Genomic DNA, 19092 nt, shown 5'->3' on the forward strand with positions numbered 1-19092 from the left:
GGACAGCGCGGGCAACTCGTTCCTGGTTGCAGCCCCGCAAATGATGGGGGGGGGGGAGGGGGAGCTGAGCAGGAAGTGATGTCACGAAAGCCTCTTGGGTCCGCATGGGCTGCGCAGATAGTTTTCCGGGTCAGAATTGGTCTCCATGGCGGTGTTGGCATCCAACCCTAACAACCCGGTGGTGTTTTTCGATGTCACCATCGGAGGCCAGGTAAGTGCCCGGAGGAGGAGGAGGAGGAGGAGGATGGGCGGGGAGGAAGAGACGGCTCTGATGTTCTGCTCCCGCGCAGGAGGTCGGCCGCATGAAGGTGGAGCTCTTCGCCGACGTGGTGCCCAAGACGGCGGAGAACTTCAGGTAAGCCATAGAGACGCAGGGCAGCCGCTGTAGCGTGGGCACTTTCACCATAGAGATGCGGGGCGTAGAGAGGCCGCCCAACGCGTTCGTAGGAAGAGCATGGCCGCTCCTACTGGAAGTGTGTTCCGGGACCGGCAACTTTTCTTAGTGCTGGGGCCATAGAGGCGAATGGGACAGAGTGGCCCATTCCAGTATTAAGGGGTTGAAAGGCTTGGGATGGCAAGTCTAGGAAGTTGTGCGTTGCTGGGCTGGCACCTGGGAAGGTCTCTTGACTCGGAGCAGTATATGGGCATCTTCCACTTGAAAAGAAATGCCTATCCTAGAAACAAATGGTGGAGGACCAATAGGACTGTTTGGTTTTAATTCAGTCAAGTGTGATCTCTTATCAGCCTTGCCTGGTTTAGCGGAAAAACTTATGAAATGTGAACAGCTCGTTAATGACTCTCGAACTGTATTCTGGGGCTCAGTCAGTGGCTGTTTCTTTTCTTTTCTTTTGTTGTACTTAAAAGATGTAGAAAGTCAAAGTAACCAGGATTGTCTCTCTCTCTCTCTCCCCCCCCCCCCTTTCTTTTAAATAATATGTACCCTGAACACGGTCCAGGCTACCTGATTTTGTTCAGTCTCGGAAGCTAAGCAGGTCAGCCTTGATTAGTACTTGGGTGGTAGACTGCCGTAAAAGTCCAGGGTCCCTGGGTAGAGGCAGGCAATGGCAAACCACCTCTGAACGTCTTTTGCCTTGAAATCTGGACAAGGTCACCATACAATAGCTGTGACTTAATGCACTTAATTGCCACCCCCCAAAATGCAGTACTTGGGCTCTTCCTTGGAGATCAGTGCTGTCATGGGTGACAGGAGGAAATTAGCCTTGTTTGGTTCTCCCGCCACCTGCTGCACGGCTTGACCGCAAGCAGTGCTCCACTCCACCCCTTAGTGACAAATGACTTGAAAGCAAACCTTCCATTCATTGAAGGTTTTTGTTTCAGGGTATGTTTCACCATGCACCAGTGGTAGCCAACTACATGACTAGCATACAACTATAACAGGATTACCAACCTCCAGATGGGACTTGTAGATCTCACAGAATTAGAATCTATGTCCAGATTAATGATGGTTGGGTGATAGTGATCAGTTTCCGGTGAAATATGTGACTAGATTCCCATGATTTTTCCATTTTCCACTCCCCACCCCCCCAAAAAACACCATCCTCAGTTCCTTTGGGATGGTCAGACTGTCTCTGATTTGCTCAGTTAGACAGTGACAATCTTCTTTTTTTTCCCCAGCCTAGAATTTTGGCAGTGGTTTTCTTGCCTTTCCTTCCTAAAAACAACACAGGTTATGTGGGAAATCACACAACCACTGGTTAGACTGGTTTGCTCTCCACCCTGGCATAACTCATGTTGCCCATTGGCTGGCCCGTAGCAGAGCAACAATACATTCAGGAATTTTATCTCCCAGCCCACAAGAAAATTGGTTGGCAAATGACAGCCCCAAGGCTAGACCTAGTCTCCTGATGGCTGGCACTGGAGTTCCAGCTCTCCTTCTTAAACTGCTCAGACAGTGTTCTTGTTCATGCCACTCCTTCATCTCTGGGACAGTGCCTTTCTTGAGAAGGCAAGAGGAAGTGGAGGCTGACTGGCATGCCTCAATCCAGAAAGCAGCTTCATGACTAAGACAGAGGATTATCTGGGAAGGGGCGGGAGGTAGCTCTCTTGCCTTTGTTAGCTGCACATTCTGAGGCAGTGTGTGTGCCCAAGGAAAGCAGAGTGGCAGCTGGCATGCCACTTGACCCCACCCCCTGTTGCCAGGCCTAGAGAAAAAGATCATCTTATCTCTTAGAGGGATATAATTTAGTTCCATGTCATAAAAAAGCTTCAGCTGCCCACTGTTTACTTATTAAAATATTGATACCCCGCTGTTCCTCGTGGTTCAAGGTGGTTTACAATAACAGGTTAAATAATACCAGCTAAAACAGAGTAACCCCCACCCCATCTCTCCACCCCTGCCCTCCACCCCTGCCCTTAAAAAACATGCACTAAGCTTGTATTAATGGGTTAGGAAGACATTTTTCTCCAGGTTGGTTGGTACTGGTCGTTTTCCAGGCGGAATGTTTCCAACCTTTTTGCCAGGGGGTGGGCTGGGTTCTCTTTGGTTCCTTTCCTTCAGGGTTTGTTTGTTGCCAAAACATGCTCTAAAGCTGTAACTTGCTTGTCGTTCTAAGCTTTAGAACCACCATGATCACATTTGTCTGAATGCTTCAATTACACTCAGTCAGACTCAGAACGGGCTTAATTCACAGCTGCCTTTTTCCCCCCCCCTTCTCTCTCCCTCCCAGGCAGTTCTGTACCGGTGAATTCAGGTATGTTGATCTCATGCAAAACCAGTTGGAAAACTGGTGACATAGCTGTGTCCCAAAGCACACAAGTACACACAGGGGAAGAGAACTTCCATTTCCACGGTGGCAGTACTGTCTGTCAGGGCACCTCAGAAGCTAAATAGTGTCTCTTTGGAAGAGAGGAAATGCATGGGAGGTGGTGCTGTGTCCCTGTCACTGGGAATGAAACAGAAAGGGCTCAGGAGAAACCTAACACATTGAGCTTCTTCCGAAGTGGTTGGGACTAGCAATTCAGTCTGCAGTGGTGTGCTCAAATCCTGAGGGCCAGAAACTTACTTAGAATCCCCATTTTGATGTGTTTAACGATTCCAGGGAGTGCACAGATGTTGCAAGTGCAGCAGCAACCTTGCAGTCCTAAAGGACTCAATGCATTTACTGAGACTGAAGCTTTTGTGGACCAGAGCTGTGAAGCATTGTTCTTAGTCAGCATGCCTGGGGCCCTTGCAAGCATTGTGTGCTGTGTTGCTGTCACACATTGGGAGTGGGTCACATGTACTATGATTAGATCTTTGGTTCTTTGGACTGATTTATGTGTTCATTTGTGATCCATGCAAAAATTGTAGGACACTCTTCTCTTGGCTTGTTGACCTTTCTGGCTTCTTCTTTTTTTTTAAACTTTATTTCCCTTCTGTCTTGGGAGAGACAGATCCATCAGCTAAAAATAGTTCTGTGCATCAGGTGAAATGGGCTCCAGCTCCCCAAAGCTCCAGCCACAGCCAGTCTTTAAGGTGATGCAAGACTCTGACACAAACATTGTGCTGATTGCTCTCTTCCTCTATATCACTGTCTCCCCCACCCACCCTGCAGCCCATTTCTTCCACGTGGCACTCTATGGGTTATCAAACCTTGGGCTAGTAAGCCTCTTGCATGCAACTAAAAGACCAGGTCTTCTGTGGGTTGGTTGCATCATTTAAGATTAGGAATACAAGCCTCCCAAGGAAGCAAGAAATTGTGAAGAATTAGGGGCTTTGCCCATTTTCCTCCACTTTGGGGACTACACAATATATCTTTGGAGTGGTGAAGGAGTCCACCTCTCAGGCCCAAGCTAGGGCTGGAAAGGAGAGAACTCTGCATCTCTCTTGGCATTTTCCTGCACATCCTTTGCAAGGCCTAGCTTGCTTTTTCAGGCCTGGCTCCCTTATGAGGTTCTGTCGCAGCAAGAACTTTTCTTCTGTTTCTTCTGACCAATGGGCAAGCCTCCGCTGGGAGCAAGGTGACCTCCCACACACGCCAGCTGGGTGACCTTGGGCTAGTCACAGCTTTCCGGAGCTCTCTCAGCCCCACCCACCTCACAGGGTGTTTGTTGTGAGGGGGGGAAGGGGAAGGAGATTGTCAGCCCCTTTGAGTCTCCTACAGGAGAGAAAGGGGGGGATATAAATCCAAGGTCTCTTGGCTGACCCACTGTGCGCTGTTAGGACAAGGAAAGCCCCTGGAGTTGAGAGGTGAGTGGCTCTTGGCACGCCGAACCTGCATGGGTTGCTTCCTGAGCTCTGAGATTTTCATCACTTCTTGGCATTTCTTTTTCTGCATTCTAGGAAAGATGGTGTTCCCATTGGTTACAAAGGCAGCACATTCCACAGGTACGGTTTGTTTGGACTACCATTGTGGTATAGCAGTTGGGAACAGTGGACTCTAATCTGGAGGAACGGGTTCGGTTCCCCACTCTTTTGCGAAGGCTGCTGGGTGACCTTGGGCCACTCACAGTTCTCTCCAAACTTTCTCAGCCCCAATTCTTCACAAGGTGTCTGTTGTGGGGAGAGGAAGGGAAGGAATTTGTAAACTGCCTTGAGACTCTCTAAAGGTAGAGAAAAGCAGGGTATGAAAACCAACACTTCTTTCCTCTAGGCTTCCAAAATTGCTCATTTTAGCTTTTTACTTGGGTTAAAAATCATAACAAGTAATCTCCATAACAAGTGGATTGAGAGCCAACCTGGTGTAGTGGTTAAGAGTGGCCGACTCTAATCTGGTGAACCAGGATTGTTTCCCCACTCCTCCACATGAAGTCTGCTGGATGACCTTGGGCCGGTCACAGTTCTCTCAGAACTCTTTCAGCCTCACCTACCTCACAAAGTAGCTGTTGTGGGGAGAGGGACATTCAATGGCAGGGGATAGTCTCTAGTTTTCCAGGTAGTTGTGCTGCGTGACCTGCAAGTAGCCACGAGGAGCCAGTCAAGAAAGCTTTGCTATATGACCAATTGCAAGGCTGTTGAAGGACAGGCAAGCCATTGGAGAGCCTCCCAACCTTCCAAAGGAGGGAACTATTCCATATGGATGTTACCCCAGCAGTCTTTGGCTGGTTGGTTGGGACTAAGGCCCCTTCCGCACATGCAGAATAATGCATCCACTGTCACAATTGTTTGCTAGTAGATTTTGCTATTCCACACAGTAAAATCCAGCTGCAAAGTGGATTGAAGGTGCATTATTCCGCATGTGCGGAAGGGGCCCATACTAGGTCATGGAAGTTTAAGATGGCCAAGGTAAGCTACAACTGCCTTTTATTTTAATAAACATAAGGGAAAAGAGAAGGTAAGAGAGGAGGTGGAGTGAGCCCAGGGGAGAGAGAAATAAAATATGGGTGTATTGTAAACCGCTGAGATTAAAGATGGATCCAGGTTAATTTTAACACCAGTTTTGAAGCTTCTCAATTCCCCCTCCCCTTCTTCTTTTTAAGGGTTATAAAGGATTTCATGATACAAGGAGGGGACTTTGTAAACGTAGGTAGCCATTTTTGTTCTTCTTTGCTGCGTTTCAGGAAGGCAAACGTTTTGTGTTGGTTTCTGGAATCTCTGTAGCTTTCAAATTGCGCATTTCAGTGAGAAACCTGCGTGGCAATAGCCAGAGTTTATCAGCCTCACGAGGCAGGTGCCATGTGCATCTTCTCATGACGTGCCTTTTTCTTGTTTGCTCAAATATGTGACCTTTCCCCTTTCCAGCGTGGTGTAATGGGTTAAGAGCAGGTGCACTTAAATCTGGAGAACTGGGTTTGTTCCCCCACTCTGCCACTTGAGCTGTGGAGGCTCATCTGGTGAATCAGATTAGCTTGTGCACTCCAACACATGCTAGCAGAGTAATCTTGGGCTAGTTACAGTTCTTCAGGGATCTCTCAACCCCACTTACCTCACAGGGTGTTTGCTGTGGTGGGGGGGAAGGGAAAGGAGATTGTAAATCCCTTTGAATCTCCTTACAGGAGAGAAAGAGGGGATATAAATCCAACTCTACTCCTTCTTAACTGACGTCCATTCCCAGAACTCAACAACAATAACCCAAAAGGCATACTTCCTTAAACTCTTGCAGTGCACAGCTGGAGGGAGCACATGCTGTCAGTATACACAGGTAAGGAGGTGGCCCATTAGGCCTTGCCAACACTCCACTGGATGCGCCTGCAAACCCCCAAAAGGCATCCCAGAAATTGTTGTGATGTGCAGGGCTGGCAGCAATAGCCCTAGGCCTCTTTCTCATATGCAGAATAATGCACTTTCAATCGACTTTCACAATTGTTTGCAAGTACATTTTGCTATTCTGCACAACTTCAGAGTGCATTGGAAGTGGATTGAAAGTGCATTATTCTGCATGTGCGGAAGGGGCCATAGGAATGCAGAAAGCTTGAAAACTGCCACCCAAGAGAAGTTACTGCATGGAATCCTACCCAGTTGTCCATTTAGGCACCTCCCAAGGCGAAGAGTTGTGTGGAGACCCTAGCATGGGGAAAGGCCAGGACAAGCTGTAAACAATGTCACCTGCAGTAGAAATAGTTTTTTTTTCCAAAAGCTTCTGGGTCGATCTGCAGGTGCAAAACAGTCCAGGGTTTGTCAGCCTCACAAGGCAGGTGCCTTCTCGCAAGGTGCCCTTCTTTTGTTTGCCAATGTGTGACCTTTGTGCTTTCCTTAAGTCAGTTCCCAGAACTGAACAACAGTTCTTAACTGCTTTGGGCCTACTGATCGGTTTCGATAACTTGCACTTAACAAGTTCACCCTCAAAGGAAACCGCCCTCTCCCTCCTTCCAGTCCAATGTCACATTTTACATGTTCGACCTGAAATGACAAAAATACGCTCTTGCTTTGCTGATCTCACCGGGTTTGTTTTCTTATTCTGGGCAGAGCTGACTGCTTTAGATCCTTTAAACCAGGGGTCCCCAAACTACGGCCCGGGGGCCAAATGTGGCCCCCTGAAGGCATTTATCCGGCCCGCCAGGCATGGTGGCGATGGCTCCATTCATGTGTAGTGGGGGCTCGAGGGAGAGGAGGAACCGGCCCCAACGGCTGCTGATTGCAATTACATGATGGCACCCCCAAATCTCCATGAATTTTCTGACCCAGAGTTGGAAACCTTACACGTGGCAACTCCTGTTCCGCCCTTCCCTCTCGGCTACTCCATGTGTTGCTCTCGGGCTTTCTGTTCCGCCTCACTCCCATTGGCATCAGCCAGGCTGGCGAATCGCTTGCTGGCTGCTAGGGAGGAAAGAACCCAGGAAGATACCTGATCCTGGGTTAGATGGAATGCTTCATTGGGAAAGTTCTGCTTTTTTTTTACAGGGGAAGGTATTCCACAGCCTCCCCAACAATATTTGGAGCCCACCCTGTACTTGACATACTTTGGTCACTGTTCTAAAAATAGACCATGACAGAAAGGCTGAAAGGTGAAATCAAACATTTTACAATCATTTGTGCATAGGAATTTGTTCATAGTTTTTTTTAGTCTGGCCCTCCAACAGTCTGAGGGACAGTGAACTGGCCCCCTGTTTAAAAAGTTTGGGGACCTCTGCTTTAAACCCAAGTCAGAAACTAGCAGGGCAGTGTATATTTATTCTGCAAAAGTATAAGAATGTGGCATAAGCAGCAAAAGTCTACTGCTTGAGAATTTCAGCTGCCAGTGTGGTGTTGTGGTTAAGAGTGGCGGACTAATCTGGTGAACTGGGTTTGTTTCCCCACTCCTGCACAAGAAGCCTGCTGGGCAGTGCCAGATTTACCTATAGCTTAGCAGGCCGAAGCCTAGGGCCTCAAAATCTAGGGGTTTTCCAGCCAAGGAGTATAATATTTTGGGCACTGTCATAGGCCGTTCTTAAAACATGCTGTTGTAATGCACTGAAGTCTCTAAACCACCTTTCAGTCATTTTCCTTGCACTCAATTTCAGAATAATACTGTCTTAAGCCGATAACTCAACATGAGCATTGATTTCTGTATTGATTTTTTCCTTCCGAGACTTCACTGAAGTGAACCCATTTTGTAACCCCATTTTGTGGACTACATCTTCCTCTAGTCATGAGGGTGAAGGATTGGGAGGGGTCTCGCTAGCAGAATAGCCTACGGTCTCTGGTCCCCTAAATCTGGCCCTGCCGCTGGGTGACCTTGGCACAGTTCTCTCAGAACTCGCTCAGCCCCACCTACTTTACAAGGTGTTCGTTGTGGAAAGAAGGAAGGAAGGAGTTTGTAAGCTGCTTTGAGACTCCTTACAGTTGAGAAAAGCGGGGTATAAATCCAAATGCTTGTTTTTTTTAAAAAAAAGGAGGTCTAGTCTTCATAGCTAAGAAGTTACACTGGAAAAAGTATACAAACAGCACTTGTTGAAACGATCCCCAAGAAGACGACTTCCAACGGCTGAGGCTTCAGAGTCCTGCAGTTTTCCCTCTCCCGTGGATATCAAAAGCAGAATAAATTAAGGAAATCTTCATGAATGCACTCAGGTCACAGAATGCGGATTATCTGGATATGGCATTCACACTTTTAAAAAAGGTTTTTTGCAGTTCAAAACTAGTTCTACAAGAGAGCCCAGGCGGGGTTTCTCATTTTAAAAAATGACTCCCTCTTATGGGTGGAAGTCCGGGGTTCTACCATTTCTTTCTGCCTAAAGCACGGAACGGTGTCAGGTGAGGAGATAAGTACTTGGGCCAACTCCCATAATTAGGTTGGAAAAAGGGGCCAATCTGGTAATCTTTTCAGGCCATCTCTATGAACACAGCAAAACTGTTTGTCTTCGTTTTTAATGGAAGAGGGAGCAAAGCACTGCCATTCATAAGAATGGAAGAAGACCCTGCTGGATCAGGCCATGGGTCCATCTCGTCCAGGGGTAGGGAACCTGCGGCTCTCCAGATGTTCAGGAACTACAATTCCCATCAGCCCCTACCAGCATGGCCAATTGGCCATGCTGACAGAGGCTGATGGGAATTGTAGTTCCTGAACATCTGGAGAGCCGCAGGTTCCCTACCCCTGATCAAGTCCAACATCCTGTCTCACACAGGGGCCAGCTGTTCCTCTGAAGGTCCAGCAACAGGGCATACAGGCCAAAGCCTTCCCCTGATGTTGCCTCCTAACACTGAGATTCAGAGGTTGATGTTAGGTCTTGAAACCTTAAACCAATAAATGGACCAATAAAGGGGCCAATAAAAGTATTGATCAGTAGCATTTATTGAATAGGCATCCAAGCACCACACATGACAAAGCCAGACCTGATGAAGCTGGCATTCACAGTCCCCTTTATCCCCCATAGAGAACCCCCCTCCCGTTTTCCCAAGAATTTGTGAAAAACAGTCTTTGGAGCTAAGGTACCCCAAGGTCGGCGGCAGATAGCAAGAGAAAGCCACCTGTGTTCCTGCCCTTTGAGATAACGGATGTAATACAGTTCCCATGGGACAGAGGTACCAGGGGAAGCCTAGTTGTCTACCAAGCATGTGAAGCCATAAAGTAAAAATCAAGGAAAGAATTCACAGATGGCAGTGGATACATATAGCAGGCTGGTTACATATATCTTTCTAGCAGCAGTAATTTGTTATTTTAAGCAGTTGCACGGTTCTGGGAATGTGTCTCAAATCACCTAGGTAGCATCCCCCTGACAGTTGACTGCATCTGAATGTGGAAGTTCCATTTTGTCACCATGACTAGTAGCCACGAATTGACTTCTCTTCCATGAATCCATCTAATCCCCTTTTGAAGTCATTTACGCTCAGTTGACACTTTCATTGAGGTATTCGCTATGATCCCAAGATCTTTTTCTCTCTCAGTCTCAGCAAATTCAGACTTTATTATCTGATCCTTGAAGTTGGGGATTTTTGTGTGCATCTCCTTACACTTACCAGCCCTGAGCTTCCACTTGTTGAATTGTTGCCCACTCACCCAATTTGGGGAGATTTTCCTGGAGCTCTTCAAAAGAAACTATTCTGATATGAACGGTTGAGCTCGTGATTGGCAGCTTGAGCTCAGGTAGGTGGAATTGAATACCTGCCCTTTCTTCAAACAGGGAGACGGGACTGGAGTGGCCAGCATATACCGGGGTCCCTTTGCCGATGAGAACTTCAAGCTAAAACACTCAGCTCCTGGCTTGTTGTCTATGGTAAGTCCCAACATGAGCAGAATTGTGGCAGAACTCCCCACTCTAGTTTAATCTGGCACTCATTCAGACAGCTTTTTCTCTGAGACAGGGTAACAAGATTGATGAGCTATTTCATGTGACTTAAAAAACAAAGGCAAGTCAGTGGTAGGTTGCTGTTCTAAACTGGACTTTTGCACTGGAAAACCCCTTGCGTGGAGCTACCTTGTGGGATTTAGGCCCCTTCCGCACAGGCAGAATAATGCACTTTCAACGCACTTTGCAGTTGGATTTTACTGTGCAGAATAGCAAAATCCACTTGCAAACAATTGTGAAAGTGGATTGAAAATGCATTATTCTGCCTGTGCGGAAGGGTCCTAAGAGTCTGAATCCCCACTCGCCTTTGAGTCGGTGGGTGACTTGTATATACACTTCCCCATGGACTGCCTCCTGAGCTACTTGGAGGAAATTTGGGATTAAAGTATTACAAGCATATTTTCCCATGACTGAGGAAACTTTCAGTAATAAGGCCTTGAAGGACCCATAACAGTCTTAGTGCGAACACAGCTTCAGTTAACGAAAGATCGCTCGCCTCACCACAGGACGGGTTTAGAAATCATGACACGCTGAGAAGCTGGCTGATCAAAACTAGGAAGAGCGGCTTTGAGAGAGTGACAAGATGGTGGAGGATGCCGGTGGAGAAGGCAATCCTAATCCTTAGCTTCAGTCTGGCAAGATAATTGGTTGGCCAGACCAACCTTGGCTGGGCTCATGAGCAGATACTCAGAATTTAAGCTTCTGAGTGGGGAAGGTTCTTGATTAAATATGGTGTTAGGGTGCAGATGGCGCAGTCTTCGGGCTGGTCTTGGCCTCGTTTGGGCTGACTTAAGAGAGGTTCCAGTAATCCCTTCTGACTGATAAGAGCAAGTGCGCGTGTGCGGAACTGCTGAAGGCAGAATATGTAAATGCTGCCTGAAATTACTGAATTCAGAATCCCTTTCTGTACTTTTCCTGCCTTCTGTAAGCTCCAGTTAATCAGTGTTTATTGCAGAGTTGGGGACATCTGATTTGCTGTGTTAGCAGGTGCACAAGGGCCACATTTACAAACTCGGCATGTGTGTTTCTGTCTTTAATATGTTTCTGTCCCACCCTTCCCCCGAGGAGCCCAGGGCTTTGTGTCTGGTTCTCTCCATTATAGCTTTACAACAGAAATGCTGGGGAGAGAGTTGCTGCCCTGAGTAGGTTTGCCAATCAAATTAAACTGTGTTGAGGCTGAGAAATAACTTGTGAGAAACCCGACCAATTGAACAGCTACCTCCTGTGGTTAATTATAGTGAAAACATTGACACTCACGACCTATATCCTTATTTAATAAAACACAATGTTGTGAACTTCACACATTTTGCTCTACATTGCATAACACTCTCAAGTATACATAATGAAATAATCACCGTTCCCAGAGACTATACAGCACATGGTAACGTTGCTGGCAACGCAAAATAAAGCTATAAATGCAAGCAACATGAGGAATGCTAATTTTATGTACACAGCGGAAACACCGTTCCACCTTAAACAAAGTTGTAACAGCCGGGTAGATTTGCAGCCAAGCCAGCCTGTGCGGTTTTCTTTTGCTTACAATTGTGATAGCTTGGATGTGGAGCAAGGATGTGGAAGCATGTGCCCTGATTTCTTGTATTCCTTTCCTGCCAGGCAAACAGTGGTCCCAGCACCAACGGCTGCCAGTTCTTCATCACATGCTCCAAGTGTGACTGGCTGGATGGGAAGCATGTTGTGTTTGGTGAGTGAGCGTCACCTCTGCTTAGGCCGTCGATGTACAGAATGTCTTTGATGGGCCAAGGGCGAGCTTAGACTTTTTTGCCTTTGGAAGACCAGTGCCCCCCACCCCCCCGCCCCCTCACCAGACATAGCACAGCAGAGGCGTATTTAGAGAAAATGTAGCCCAGTGCAAAATATGAGTTTTCTGCCCTCCCCCACCATGATCAAACAGCATTTTGCACCAGGTCATCAGAGAAGGAAGGGGGGCATGGGAGGGGCAATTTTCTGCTCCCCATGTGACTAAATGGCTGCAGCTTGGGGACATTAGACCCCATATGTCCCCTTGGGTGGTATGCCCTTGTATCACAGCCCCCTTTTGAAAAATCTCATGGTTTCACAAGCTGCTTGTTCCAGGTGGGGGTTGTAAAGCACAGAGCCTCTGTAAACTTCTAGAATTGGTTGTGCGGTCTCTTTAGAGAGTGGAGTTGGTCTCTAAGGCCGTTTCCGCATGCCCACACTGGGGGGTGCGTTGGCGTATACAACCCCAACACCCCCCCCCGAACGGTCCCGATAGGGGCAGGGAAGACGGCGCAGCTGCCAACCATCGCCTCGATCGTGGACGCTTCCCTGCGACCTTCTGCCGCATTGCCCAGGCCAGGGGAAACGCCCCCCTGCCCTGCGCGATAGCTCTGGAGTTGCAGGGCGGGGCGGTGTCCCCAGGCTTGGGCAACGCGCCGGAAGGTCGCAGGGAAGGTTGATCGGGAAATGGGGGGATGGCGCCTTCCAGCTGCTGCCGTTCGCACGGCGTTTCCAGAAAACCTCGCTCAGGGAGCGAGGTTTGGAAACAGCGGCTTCGCGCCGCTGGGGGGGAGCAAGGGCAGTGCAGCTGCAATGCAGCTGCGCCCCCCATGCGAACAGCTCCCTAGGGACGCCGTTTTTGCCGTCCCTAGGGCGCTGTAAATGGCCCGTGCGGAAAGTGCCTATGCTTGCTTCAGTTGCTGTATTTCTTTAGTAGTTTTGCAAGTGTCATAATTTGCTCCGGTGTGCTAATTTATCAAAACAGCACTGAAGGAAACTCTTCTGATGGCAGCAGAGAATAGAATTTGCAATAATGGGTTTAAATTAGGGGCAGAAAGGTAGTGGTTGGATACTAAGAAAAAATGGTCACAATAAGAGTAGTTCAGCAGTGGAATAGCCTACTTGGAGAGGAGATGGGTCCCCCCCTCCACTAACAGTCTTTAAGCCACAGCTGGACAAACACTTGCTGGGGGTGCTCACACTAATCCTGCATTGAGCAAGGGGTTGGGTTAGATGGCCTGTATGGCCCCTTCCAACTCTATGATTCTAAGAAAAGTGATGTATACTGCAAAATATAATAATGGTGCTCAGGTCTGGTCCACCTCCTTTAACAAGCATGGAATTAACTTAAAACACCCAAACCTTTTCCCATGCCTTCTCTTTTCACTCACTGGTGCATCTGTTAACACCAGCTTGCATACACAGTTGGTGTATAGCTATTTTGATAACCTATTTCCTTTCTTAAGAATGTTTCGTTTGTGATGCCTGCTGTAAGTCAGTCAGTCTCTCTCAAGATGGGCAGAACTGTACTTTTAAAGGGTGTGGAATGTTAACCTAGACATTTTTTAAAATTAGTTGTAAATCACACCCAAGGCCTTGGGACATAATTTATCAGATTCAAATAGGTCCTCATCAACATAACAACCCGGAAAAACTGTTCCAAGAGTGTAATTGGGTGGCAGAGCTTGCCATGTATGTTAAACAAAATGAACTAGACTTTCAACCCTTAAATGCTGAAAGTGTTAAAATGGGGAGGTTCTTGGTTTCCGCTCGAAGGCTTGTCCTCTAGCAAATAGGTATTGGGTGAACATAACAATGAGTGAAATTGTATTCCCTGTCCCCACCCCATCAAGTAAATGTGGCTTTGTTTTACACCAACAAGTGCTTTCAAAGAATTTTTGGAGGAAACTTTACATGGCTCTACATGAGCATTTTTTAAAAATTTGATCCGATTAAGGGTCATCTTTAAAACTGAACAATATCCAAAAGGCTAACAAATGGTGATTCTCCCTATACTTTACTTGCTTCTGTTTAAACAGAGGAGAGCAGTTGCCACCCTGTTTGTGAAATCTAGAATCATTTAAAATTCAGGGTGGATTTTGGTGGATGGAATCCAAAATCATTTACAATTCAGGGTGGATTTTGGTGGATGGAATCCAGAGTCATTTAAAATTCAGGGTGGATTTTTGGTGGATGATCTTGACATTCACGGTACGTTGTTTCAGAAAATGTTTGGCTGCCCTCGGCCCCGTTCTTGGTGAGATTGACTGTTTAGACACTGTTTCTCCCCTCTTGTTTGTGGCCTTTTGACTTCAATGTTGTGGCAGGCAGCTTCATATAGAGAAATCCTTCTCATTTTCTAACCTGGCAGGCAAAATAATTGACGGGCTACTCGTCATGAGAAAAATTGAAGTAAGTATTTGAGTTTGGTTGAAGACCACATCGGTATTCCATCTGTTTGGCTTTCCCTCTTTCTTCCTTTTCCCTTTTCCTCTGCCTCCTTTTTCTCCTCAGACCCATATGACTGAGTTTGATGATAATTTATTTAATTACCCTGCCCGTAACTGGATTTTCTGTTGCCTGTACTGTTGAAAATGTTCAATTTTATTGGACTTGTATTGTCGAAGGTTTTCACGGCCAGAATCACTGGGGTGCTGTGTGGTTTCCGGGCTGTATGGCTGTGTTCTAGCAGCATTCTCTCCTGACGTTTTGCCTGCATCTGTGGCTGGCATCTTTAGAGGATCTTCCTCTGAAGATGCCAGCCACAGATGCAGGCGAAACGTCAGGAGAGAATGCTGCTAGAACACAGCCATACAGCCCGGAAACCACACAGCACCCATTTATTGGAATTTATGGTATTTTATCATATTGATGTTGTATGATGCCCTGAGCACATCTGGGGAAGGGCGTCTCATAAATCAGATGAAATAAATAAATAAAATACTTACAAGGCAGCTTCTTGTCACGCAATTTGCAGATGAAGAGCTCTACTAGGATAAGACCCTTTAATCGAGAGTTGGAACGCCATACTTTAAAATCGGTTTGGCGTACATTATTGATCTTTCAGACTTATAGCATAGGAGAGAAATCTAGCAACAGCATTAGTAACAAATGGGTTAAAATCAGCTAGTAAATGGATCACAAGTCTCTCATCAGCTATATGGGTTTGTCAGAGGATGAATTATAATTTCCCAAGAGCTTGCATAAAGGCAACAGCGCAAAAGTACATGGTGAACAATTTCTGTCTTTTTCAAGGAGCAAGGACAGAGTTGATCTTTATATGAGATATTGCTAAAACTTCCCTGGGGGAGAGTAGAAGGTAATGTGTTCTTTCTGGCTAATCAGAAGGCATGTGGGGAAACGAAGTTGTTAAGATAAGGAGCTACTGTTCTAAAAGATGGCAAAATGCCCAGCAAATGAGGAGGGACTTTAACTTCTGTGGTTCTATATCCAGCAGTTGTCTCTTTAAGATAAGACTGACCCGTTCTCTCTTTTTTTCCTTCCAGAATGTGCCCACTGGTCCAAACAATAAACCCAAGCTACCCGTGATGATTGCCCAGTGTGGTGAGATGTAGGCAGTGGACCATCAGGTATGCGCTGGGCCCCTCAGCCTCCCATGTGGATGACACAGCAGCAGTCTGGTGTGAAGGTTTTTCTGCTTGTGGGAAGTGGAATGTACAAGATGGGAGGGGGGACAGGAAGTAGGTAAGATGTGGGCTTGGGTGAGAGGGTGTACTAGAATTGGGTGTGAAGGGCTTTGTGAAAGTTGTCATTCCAATGAAGAGCAGAACCAGGCACAGACTTCAGCTTCCTTAATTTTTATTTAAAAAACAAGTTTCTAGCCCCGATGGGGGCAACATCTTATCAGCAATGCCTGCCTGGTCAAGTCCGAAAGCTAGATGAGTTGTTGTAAGTTTTCCAGCAGTCAGGAGGTGGGAATTCAGGCTGCTCTGTAGTTCTTTGCCTGTTGCAGGAAAAAAATATTTTGAAAGTTATGGCAGGAAATATTACACAGCGATACATGAATTGTGCAGATTGCAGAATTCAGCTGATCTGTGGCTGGTGGGTTACCTTGGCACAAAAAAACAACAACCTTTAAAGGGAGTTGAAAAGTGAATAGACACAACCTTTATAGAGTGATGACTCACAAGGAGCCACTAGCTACACAACAGAATGAGTAGCAGGTAAACTGAAGGAACACCCAATTGTGGACTTGCTATCCAGTGTTTCATATAAAGATGATAATTCAGTCAGTTGAGGTGCAGCGGTTTAGAAAATGATGTGCTTCTGCATTAAAATATAATCCTAAATGAATATGAGAATTATCATTCATATTGACACACTTTGCCAAAACCATTTTTTTTTCACCATTGAACTTGGTACTTTGATACAAAAGTATTTATGCCAAAATGTATTTTTACTTTCAAATGGATGTGGGGAGCAGGGCTATGTAAGAACTGGGACCCAGGCAGAACATTCTATGACAAAAAAAGGTCCGGCATGCTTTGTTGTGGCGGAGGAATATACAATCTATTAACATCTTTATGTGAAACAGAATAGAGTTTTCCTGGTTGTTGATCCTTGGGAGACCTAGGCAGGATCCAGAAATTCACAGGAATATTATACGCGGGTGGCATTGGATCTTTTCCAGGCAACTACCATGATTTTATGTCTGATTCTCTCCTTTTCCTGCTTCCAGGAAAATGTCCCCCTTCAACCTGGACCAGCAGAAACTCTCAGTCACTCCTTCCTTGCTGCCTTTCATGCCTCATTCAACCCGCATTCCATTCTGGTTATTGTTTTTCCCCATTGTAAATAAAAAGGGTTGTATTTAAGCCTCTGTCATTCTAGCAGCACACGCTTGCCACCAGCTGCAGAAGTTGTTTTAGGCCAATGCTTGGTCCCATCAGCAGAGCCAAGCCACCATGATCCCAGTGCCTGTCGTGGTGTCTGCAGAAGTCACAAGACCAGGTGGGAAAACATGTGACCCAACGGGGTGGATGGACACCAGAAACAGCTGCTGGGACAGGGGGGTGCTTTAGCTTTTGGACACTGCCTCTTTAAAAGAGGTTAGGAGAGGCACTGTGACATCAGGTAAGTCAAAAATAAAAAGGTAGTGCAGGCAAAGGAAATGTGAAATATGTACAGCTGAGACTCCAGTGGTGCACAGTAGCAAGCTGCAGCACTTCAAATATCTGCTCATCTGAGTTTGATCCCGATGGAAGTCGGTATCAGGTAGCTGGCTCAAGGCAGACTCGGTATCCCATCCTTCTGGTAAAATGAATACCCTGGGGGTCAAGTATAGACAACTGGAGGAGGCAGTGTTAAAATTGTTAAGTGGGGCAATGGAAGCTGGTAGTAAGTTCAAGGTGAGTTGCCAGCATGAACAGGTAGAACGACAGCCATCTGGCCACTTACATAGGTTTATTTGGAAATCTGTTCAGGAGGCTTGCTTGCAAGGAATTAAGCGTGCAAGGGACTAAGGCCAAAGACTGTAAGTGCATGCAGAAGGAACATTCATCCTTTCAGAACCCCCACCAAGAGAGCCTGCTAATTGTCTCCTTCCAGTTTGTTGCAGCTCCCATTCACTTTGCGTTAATAACATTTGCTTTCTCTGTGGGTACAAAAAAGGGAACCTCATCCTATCAACATACTTACAGGATTATGCAAGTGCCAAGGAGTGGGGTGGGGAGGAAATGGCCTTGACTCAGAGACATAAATGTAGAGGAAAAAGTCTGAGTCCAGTGGCATCTTTAAAACCAACAAACTTTTATCCTTGGTATAAGCTTTTCTGTGCATGCGTACTTCATCAGATACCACATGAAAGCTTATACCAAGAATAAAACTGTATTGGTCTTAAAGGTGCCACTGGACACAAGGATTTTTTCCCTGCAGCTTTAGACCAACACAGCTGTCCACCTGAACCTAAATTTAAAGAAGGTACAGCAATTTCATTTACGCAGACTGTTTCAGTTGGGAGAAAAGACTAAAGTTTAGTTCCAACAGCTTAAAAGGTGGGTTTGGAGGGGAAAAGACTGCATATGTTAAGAAAACTCAAAAGGCTCAGCTGGATCAGCCCCAAAGTGTATCTAGCAAAAAATCATCTTTCTCACAATGGCAAATCAGATACTTTCCTGGAAGCCCCAATAAGTGTACCCGAAATCCACAGTTTCCATTCGTTGCTCACCAGTGATTGCTGCTAGCTAGGGAGGCAGTTTTGGGCTTTGGTACCGTGCTTGCTTCAAATGCAGAAGGCTGAATCCCTGGCTAGCTCAGTTGTAGATATCAGGTGCTGTGTGTGTGGTGTTTTGCCATAAAAGCAAGGCAAGGCTGTGATGGAGGGTTAGGCTAAGACGGGCGTCAAACAGGTAGCCTAGGGGTCGGATCGACTGACTGAGAAGGTTAATCAGGATTACAAGCCATATGAAACTAACCCATATTCCCAGCCTGGCAAACTTGGTGAGGCAGCTCCCACAACCCGCGCCACCTCCCCCAGTGCTGATCTGCAATGGCAAACCTTCCAGGGGCTCACCAGCCAAGGCAGCCTCTCCCACACCTGGCGCAACCAAGTCGCATTAATGTCATATCCGGTCATTATTGACACCCCCGGGTTAGTAGACTGCTGTTAACCCAAATAGCATGGACAGGAGACACAAATGCGTATACAATATAACCAATTAATCCAGGAACTACTTGATTCAGACTGTCGCTTGCTCATAAGTCTGGTCGAACGAAAGAGACCCATCTGCTCGCTTCGATCAGGAGCGGAGTCACTATCAAGCCCCGGTCAAACGTGCTGAACTCGAGCCATCTTTGTCTGCCGGCGAGACCTATGACAATTAATGGCCTTAGGTGAATTCACACGGTAGCCAGCCCAGTTCCCGGAAGGGAGGGGCGCTTTGGGGGCCAGAACCGGGATAGCTTGGGGAAGTCCCCGGCGTGGCCTGGCTTGGCCTCCTTCGGCCGCGTGGTCCCCATCTATGGGCAGAGGAAAGGGCATTTCCGGGCGGTGTCTTCCCTGAGGGGCGGGGACAATGCGGGCTCTCGGCCAATCACGGTTCAAGCTCCAGAAGCGCCAGGCAAGCGATGAAAGTGAAGCCTTTAGGGGAAAAAGAAAGGTGGGGACAGAGGGAGGGGGAAACGGGAAACTGACCAATAGCGTCGCAAGGATTTGGACGGGCAAGAATGGCA

The 19092-nt window shown here is 46.9% G+C and overlaps 1 protein-coding gene and 1 long non-coding RNA gene across 5 annotated transcripts; one reads left to right on the top strand and one right to left on the bottom strand.

Annotated features, from left to right (window-relative positions):
- The first annotated feature begins 73 nt into the window (after nucleotides 1-73).
- PPIH (peptidylprolyl isomerase H) lies at nucleotides 74-16736 on the top strand. 4 transcript variants are annotated; one of them, XM_048518795.1, is made up of 11 exons: nucleotides 74-211; nucleotides 291-355; nucleotides 2688-2711; nucleotides 4283-4327; nucleotides 5419-5461; nucleotides 9979-10071; nucleotides 11758-11845; nucleotides 14273-14313; nucleotides 15408-15491; nucleotides 15875-15879; nucleotides 16587-16736. In XM_048518795.1, the coding sequence occupies exons 1-9, from the start codon at nucleotides 146-148 to the stop codon at nucleotides 15474-15476; spliced, it is 534 nt and encodes a 177-aa protein (XP_048374752.1). In that variant the 5' UTR covers nucleotides 74-145; the 3' UTR covers nucleotides 15477-15491; nucleotides 15875-15879; nucleotides 16587-16736. The 4 variants fall into 4 exon arrangements, 2 of the variants coding, with proteins under 2 accessions (XP_048374752.1, XP_048374751.1); XR_007246317.1 differs by lacking the exon at nucleotides 14273-14313; XM_048518794.1 differs by lacking the exon at nucleotides 15875-15879 and having other exon boundaries at nucleotides 16601-16736.
- LOC125445627 lies at nucleotides 15704-19044 on the bottom strand. The gene is made up of 2 exons (XR_007246318.1): nucleotides 18089-19044; nucleotides 15704-15865 (listed from the first exon to the last, which is right to left on the bottom strand). It is a non-coding gene; the product is annotated as an uncharacterized LOC125445627 (long non-coding RNA).
- Nucleotides 19045-19092: the final 48 nt, after the last annotated feature.

Source organism: Sphaerodactylus townsendi, linkage group LG16 (assembly GCF_021028975.2).
Source record: "Sphaerodactylus townsendi isolate TG3544 linkage group LG16, MPM_Stown_v2.3, whole genome shotgun sequence".
In the NCBI taxonomy this organism is placed as follows: domain Eukaryota; kingdom Metazoa; phylum Chordata; class Lepidosauria; order Squamata; family Sphaerodactylidae; genus Sphaerodactylus; species Sphaerodactylus townsendi.

Bases quoted from the DNA above. Each gene is read 5' to 3' on its own strand.
- PPIH (XM_048518795.1), top strand. From the start codon at position 146: ATGGCGGTGTTGGCATCCAACCCTAACAACCCGGTGGTGTTTTTCGAT. The intron at 11,846-14,272 runs GTGAGTGAGCGT...CTAACCTGGCAG, and splicing joins TGGGAAGCATGTTGTGTTTG to GCAAAATAATTGACGGGCTA. The intron at 14,314-15,407 runs GTAAGTATTTGA...TTTTCCTTCCAG, and splicing joins TCGTCATGAGAAAAATTGAA to AATGTGCCCACTGGTCCAAA.